The 7,771-nt window shown below is 46.1% G+C and overlaps 1 protein-coding gene across 1 annotated transcript; it reads left to right on the forward strand.

Annotated features, from left to right (window-relative positions):
• The first annotated feature begins 264 nt into the window (after positions 1 to 264).
• LOC148020983 (L-gulonolactone oxidase 5-like) lies at positions 265 to 3,219 on the forward strand. Its single transcript, XM_087698816.1, has 2 exons — positions 265 to 1,541; positions 2,054 to 3,219. The coding sequence occupies exons 1-2, from the start codon at positions 593 to 595 to the stop codon at positions 2,980 to 2,982; spliced, it is 1,878 nt and encodes a 625-aa protein (XP_087554942.1). The 5' UTR covers positions 265 to 592; the 3' UTR covers positions 2,983 to 3,219.
• The last annotated feature ends 4,552 nt before the right edge of the window (positions 3,220 to 7,771 follow it).

Consider the following 7,771-nt stretch of genomic DNA (forward strand, 5'->3'; position numbering starts at 1 on the left):
TGGCGTGTGGCCATGCTGATCAAAAGTGCTCCGAGGAGTCCAACACACTCAGAAGTCCATAGGCGTCAGCGCGTGGGTCTTATTAGTTAGCTTTAACCAGTTCTTGAAGGCGTGGGCTTGACACGTAGAGCAAATAAAAGCGGGTGCGCGGCGTGCACAGCGTGCACGCGGTGTGCATCACGTGGAAGCGATCAGTGGACAGGCGGCCCGCGGGTCTCACTCCAACCCTCTGGGAAATATGAGACTGCTTTCCCCGTTGAGGCGTGGGTTCTCTCTCTCTCTCACAGTCTCGACTCTCACTGGCTCACTGGCTCACTTTACACATAACACCAGTGCCATCAACCGCCAAATATCTACATGAATGCGAGGCGTAGCCCACGTCTCCGCTCAATAAAAGCGATGCAACCCTAATAGACGTGGCTCTTCCGGCATCCCAGGTTGCCGCCCTCTTCCCAACTACAGTTACACGGTGGAACCTCCCTCGCCCCTTGTTTTCTCCGGCCTCTCAATATTAATCGCGACAGCGGTTTCTCTTTACTCAGATGCTCATTCATCCGCCAATACTTTCAGGAAGAGAGGGTAAGTACACGAGATGGAGATGTTCGAAATCACATCACATCGGCGGTTCTGGCTGTACGCGGTGGGTTTGATCGTGTCGCTGTGGCGGCTGCCCGATAACGGCCGGAGTCTGCCGTCCCCGGTGCAGTGCGATAGCAGCGGCTGCACGCTGACGAACTACCAGGGCGAGTGGATCGATCGGACCCCGTGCAGGGCAGCAAGGGTGCTGTACCCGACCTCAGAGGAGGAGATGGTGGCGGCCGTTGCGGAGGCTGTGCGGACGAATACGAAGGTAAAGGTGGTAACGGAGATATCGCACAGCCTCAGCAAAGTGGCGTGCCCCGGCGGGAACCGCGGCCTGATGATAAGCACGCGCGACTACAAGCTGGGAGGCGTGCTGACGGTCGACAGGGAGAAGTTGACGGCCACAGCGCCCGCCGGCCTGCAGCTTCGCGACTTTGTGCGGCTGCTCGCTGAGAAGCACGGCCTCGCGCTGCCCTTCACCCCGCTCTGGGATGGCGTCTCCGTCGGCGGCGTCATCGCCACGGGCTCCCACGGCAGCGGCCTATATCTCAACGGTTCCTCCGTCAGCGAGTACGTCGTTGCCGTCCGCATTGTCGTCCCCGCGCCGCCCTCCGACGGCTACGCCGCTGCCATTGATGTGTCGGACCCCGCCGTCCTCAATGCCGTCAAACTCTCCCTCGGAGTCCTGGGGGCTGTCTCGCGCGTCACATTTTCCGTCATGCCCATGTTCAAGCGCTCTCTCTCCCTCGAGGTCGCCGACGACTCGGACCTTGGAGAGCGTCTGCTGCGCTTCGCCCGTGCCCACCACTTTGCCAGCCTCTTCTGGGTCCCTTCCGCCTCCAAGGTCATCTACAAAAAGGAGGACCTCGTCCCAGTCGAAACTGACGGCGAAGGTGTCAACGTCTTCCCCCTCGTCCAACCCATGCTTATCTCGCAGATAGAAGCCATGCGAGCTCATCGTAAGTCATTTCCTGTCTGCAGACTGCAAGATTAGCTACATTGTTTAACGGTAATTAACTCACATTAACGAACCTCCTTTCCACAATTCGCAATGCTGGTTAGATTCATCACATAGTAATTTGAAATGTGAGTTCTTACGGAAATTCAGTCTAGTGGCTACTTGCCGCTGGAGGTAGTTATGATACATTCGTTGCCAAGCATCAAGTCAATTCATGTTTAGTTATCCATTTGTGGTTCTAGAAACAATGTACAAACCTTTCGTAGTACATCTACTGACTGTGTTGACGACATTGACGGCATCAGCGATGGTACTTGTATAACCGTAAATTCTAGTCTCGTTCAAAGTGGAAATGCTTAACTCGAAAGAGGAACGTATCTCCCTTCCTTCTAAAGAACTGCTCTAACTTCTCCGTGGATGTGGGGTGAACTGCTTAGTGTGAAGAAAGAAGTGTGAAATTGACAGTAGAAACATTGTTTTCTATTAATTGTTCGACTGATGTGTGGATGGCAGAGGAGCACATCGAGGACACGGGGGATGTGGCGCGCCTGTGCGAGGCGGGAGAGAAAATGGTGGAGCATCGGCTGCAAACTGGCGACGGCTATCTGAGTTCACCGGGAGGACACTTCGAGGGCTACCCGATAGTTGGCTACAACCACCGGATGCAGACAGTGGGGGGCTGCCAGGTGGCGGATGAGGATCGGCTGCCGGCGGCGCTGGCTAGGCCGGCGACGTCATTCAACGCGGGGCTGGTGGCGGCAGCGGTAGGGGGAGAGAATCTGTCGGACTGGAGAACGTGCAAGTGGGATCCGAGGGTGGCGAGGAGGGTGTTCTACCACCACACGGCGGTGGCGGTGGCGCTGGAGAGGGCCGCGGAGTTGGTGGAGGACGTAAAGAGGTTGCGGGAGGCCGATCCGGAGGGCATGTGCGGAATGAACATGTTCGGAGGTGTGCACCTGCGGTTCGTGCGGAAGGGCAGGGCGTATCTGGGAGACAGGGAGGATGCCGCGGTGTTCGAGCTGGTATACTTCAGGGCGCGGGATGGGCGGACGCCGCGGCTGCACCAGGACGTACTGGAGGAGATAGAGCAGATGTTGGTGTTCAAGTACGGCGGCCGGCCGCACTACGGCAAGAATCGGGAGGTGGCCTTTGTGGGCGCGGCCAAGAAGGTGCTGGACCTGCCCAGTTTCCTGGACGTTAAGCGGCGGCTCGACCCCCAGGGCCTCTTCTCCAGCGACTGGTCCGACTACATCCTGGGGCTCCGGCCGCACCCCTCGGCCCCCCCCGCCACCCTCGACGACGCCGACTACTGCGCCCTCGAAGGTCTCTGCGTCTGCCGCGAGCACCGCCACTGTAACCCCGCTGCTGGCTACACGTGCCAGGCCGGACGCGTCTTCGCCGACGCACGAGTCTGCCGGTACCAGCATCTCGCCGACATGTGACGACGCTAAATTGCATTACATCAGCTGCATATTAATTACATAAGCGTATATGGCTCTTCGTCACACACGTCGGCATCTTTCAAACAATCAAAATTTGTCTCGGACCTGTAGTAAAATTAAGACTATTGTATGTCTCGAACCTCCATAGATGCTGCCGCTGCCGAGTCGCATCATCAGCTGCGGACACACGGGCGTTAGATTTGTTTAATGACAGGCAAATTCTAAAAATTTATTTCATGATAAGTGATATTAATTTTCTTTTAGTCAAATGACAGACAAAAAATGTCACTGACAGGAGACATAGAAAAATCTTTAATTAAGGTTTTAAAATTGCAGATTTGAATACTCATAGGATCTAAAATCAATGTCCAATCCACTTTGCATATGACAAATAACTTTTATCTATCTAACAACATTGCATCATAAGAATATTAAAATGCAAAATGCTACAACCTATCATAGGAAGATAGATTCTAAACGTAACAATCCAACATATATAGATTTCCATCAACTGTTCATCATAAAATAAATAATTTGAAACTCTCCATGAAAATCACCAGCACAAGTAGCAAGAAGATGTATCCATCTAATTATTCTAGTGGCATTGCCCTTCTATTCTTTGCATCCATTCAAATATCCCAAATATAATTTCAATTGATTTGGGAGCTATCACGCGCATCAATGAATAATAGCATTAATGCATCTAGTGTATCAAAATATAAGCTGGTTCTGAAGATAAGTGTAATAAGATTTTGTCTAGAAAGCCCTTGCTCACAAGAGGTTATTTGACCAGAAAACCCCGTGGATCTAAATCCCACCAAGCCTTTATGCTACTATAAAACTCCTAAGCATCATACATGCCCCTATTTCTTGCGACACGATATAGCATCCCAACAAAATCCTCTTGCTCATTCATACATCTTTGAATATCAAACATTTGGCTATCAACATCAACATTTTTTATTAGTCTTTCTAACCATTCTTGGCTCCTTACATCTCGATCAATATCATCCATGAGATATGAAGAAGGATTAAATATCTTAAATCCATTGAAGATTGGTAGATCTTAACTTTGATAGTTAAAACATTCTAAACATTTAGCACATATGCTCATGCAACACTGATGCGTTCTGAAAGAAAACCTGTCTCATTTCCATCACCTCAAGAAAATGTATGTAAGTCCAAATCCTCGTCTTCTCAATCTGAATCACTTGTATTCTTTGCTTCTTTTTTTTCCTTCTTTTTTGACACTATTGGAATTGCAACATATTTCAATACATGTGAATGTGATATACCATTACCATCTACAAAAACCAACTTTCCATCTTTTATCATATTTAAAGATGGTGAGATGCTTTGAACCAAAACCAAATTGGTCATCATCACACATGATATATCTTCTATTGAGCTTCTCAACTGTTAAATCAATAAAGGCACCAATCGATGTTACATCCATCTCTTGCCTTTGAAATTCAGAGTTGACTTTGTTTAACTCTCCAAGTATATGTGCTAAAGGTGAATGATGAATTGTACCATAAACATTATATTTATACAATTTTTTCACTGTGCAAGAATAGCAAGCCTAATTTGAACAAACCTTACCATCACCTTGCCCCTTGAGAGCTACCGAACTGCATGCATTTGTAACATTCTCATGTCCATAATATCATACTTATGCATTATTTTCCACAGTTCCATATGATGGTTTGTTGATCTTTCTAGCCATGAATATACTTTGCTTGCAACCTTATCCACAAAGGCAAATATATCTGGATGTGTCACAAATCCATCTTTTGCTGAAAGTGCTGATGCGTAATATAGTTAATTCCCATAACGTGTGGCAATGATGCTTAAAATGTTGAAAACCAAAGTTGCAGCATTGGAATGTATGCACAAGAGGGAGAAGAGAGCTCAAAGTACAAGAATGAAATCTTGCTTACTAAGTTGCTTAGAGTGCAACTTGGGTACACTCTCTCACACTTGATAGTGACCCATTGGTTGTTTATATAAACTTTGCCAAGCTAGGGTTAGAGTTTTCCTTGCCCCTAGGGCTATTCACACTCATTTGCCCTTATACTCCCTTACTTATAGTGGATTCCTATGCCTGCCTTCTAACACCCCCTCTCAGTGCTAGGGTGGCATTGGATACAAAGCATGTAAGAGATTCCCCCCCTTCTTGGGATGCCTTTATAAATCAGCCTTACAAGGTTGTTTTAGGTAGATGATTTAAATAGTCAAAACAGTCAATCTTCAGATGGATTGGAGGCATAGTTGGCCGTCAATTCTTTGGGTATATCAGGAGTGTTGGGGCATTTACTAGTGATATGCCCTGTCTTCATTTCATATTCTCGAGATACTTCTTCCAACAATTGTTTACAAGATGTCATTTTTTCTTATAGAAAGAGCATCTAGAGAAAACTGTATGAACCAAAACTTTATCACGGGAATTTGCAGTCGCCTGACTATTACTGCTTTCTTTGTGGTTCCTCTTTTCTTCATCCAAACAGGATTGAATGGTACTTGCCAATGTAGGAATTGAAATGTTGGTGAGAATGGTTACAAGAGTAGGAAACACCTGTTTTACAGCTTTTAGAAGAATAACAATAGCATCTTCTTCATGTATTGGAGCTTGTATAGTGGCAAGCTGTGCCATAAGTCCCTTCATTTGAGAGATGAATTTTATCATCTCCTGAACGATATTCCAAGCTAAAGAATTCAATTTTAAGGAAGATATTAGTATTTTTGCCAGTGGCTCCATAGAGCTTTTCAAGCTCATCCCATTTTTCTTTAGCAATGTTTAGTTGATCAACATGATGAACCAGGGATTTATCTAAGTGTAATATTATGATTGCTTGAGTACGTTGGTCATCCTCTATATCGACCAGATTTGCACAGTTTACAGCTCTACTGCCTTGAATGAGAGGCTAATACCCTCTGTCCATCATTTTGTATTTTATAAGTACCTGCCATGGGTGAAAATCTTTGCCGTCAAACTTTCGAATTTGAGGACGGACATCAGCATATGTTGTGGTCATTGGAAAGGTCTTACCACTTGTTAGGACAAGGGCAGTGTCTAGTCCCTTACAAACTTTCCACTATATGCGGAAGCAAATCAAACAATTTGAAATCAAAGTTGCAATGAAGAGAAAGGTTGAAAATCATATAAATGTAATATTTCAAAGTATGACTGTGGTGGTCCTTTCTTATGTGCAAACTTCTTCCGAGATTTAATATTCTTTTTAGGTTTGAATGAAGTAAACCTAGACTGGGCTTCAGGCTCCTCCTTGTGGTATGGCTTAGTGGATGGAGCTTGTGTTGGACAAGGTTGGTCTATGATCTCAATGCTTGTTGCTGATGATTTCGAGGAGAGTACAATGACACTCATGCTTTTGATTTCATTGACCAGTGTACTTGAAACAAAGTCACTCACGGTATGCAATACATTTTTAGTGTATGATGGTCTATGTGTTATCTGTACACATAACCTTACAACAATATACAAAGAAGAATAAAAAAACTCACTGGATTTTAGTGAATGCCCAACAAGCAAATGATTAGATGATTCATGATTAGTGTTTAGAAAACACTATTATCAAGCTTAGTGAAGTGCTTGAATGGAACCCGGTTGGAAGTCAGCTTCCCAATGCTTAGTGATGTCCATTGAGTGTGCTCAAAAGCTTTAGACTCTAGAATAGGCTTCAGAGACTCTGCTTTAGTGATTAGAATCACTGCTAATGAAGCTCAGAGTGAAAAAATGACAAAATGTTAAGCTTGGAGCTTGTTGGCTATGGCTGCCTCAAAAAACACAATTAGGGTTTGGTAGAGATCTCTCTCTGTGAGAGGAATTTCCACGAACCCTTGTAGATGAGAATACCCCATTAGGGGGGACTATCAAAGCTGCAAGATAGCTGCTGGAATCGCGTCGCCTGCTGCATGTACAGCAGCACGAATTTCGCGCTGTTAGAAAGTGCACCTGTTTTTGGGAATCAGGCAATGCCGGCCTCACACGTGGACAATGTCGGGGGTAGACCTGACAAGGAGCTGTGTCCTAATGTGGGGAAGAGATCTCTAGAAGAAAGCACAGGCTGATATGGCCTCCTTTGTCCTCCCCAAGTCCTCCAATGGAGGTAGGTTGCAAGTAGCTATGGAGGAAAGAAGGATAAGATGAAGGAGGTAAAGGCTCATGTGCACTTAGTGATAGCTGAGGCTGAGGGAAGCTGAGGAGATCAGAGATGGCTCTAATACCATGTTGAAAACCAGAGTTGCAGCATTGGAATGTATGCACAAGAGGGAGAAGAGAGCTCAAAGTACAAGAATGAAATCTTGCTTACTAAGTTGCTTAGAGCACAACTTGGGTACACTCTCCCACACTTGATAGTGACCCATAGGCTGTTTATATAGCCTTTGCCAAGCTAGGGTTAGGGTTTCCCTTGCCCCTAGGGCTATTCACACTCATGTTTATATAGCCTTTGCCAAGCTAGGGTTAGGGTTTCCCTTGCCCCTAGGGCTATTCACACTCATCTGCCCTTATACTCCCTTACTTATAGTGGGTTCCTATGCCTACCTTCTAACATGAAAGCGTGCCACAACTCCTGACCTATGCCCCTGTCATAGTTGAAGCTCCATTAGTTGCAATAGTAACTAAGTTTTGCATGTCTAAACCACTTTCCAAGAAAAATGCATGTATAGCATCATACATGGCCTCAGATGTTCCATTCTCCACTAGCAACAACCCCACAAATCTACAAATTGCCTACCCTCTACCTCCATCATTGATATATGAAACATA

The sequence above is a fragment of the Lygodium microphyllum genome, chromosome 18 (genome assembly GCF_053477565.2).
Source record: "Lygodium microphyllum isolate KBCC chromosome 18, Lygodium_microphyllum_v1.1.10, whole genome shotgun sequence".
NCBI lineage: Eukaryota > Viridiplantae > Streptophyta > Polypodiopsida > Schizaeales > Lygodiaceae > Lygodium > Lygodium microphyllum.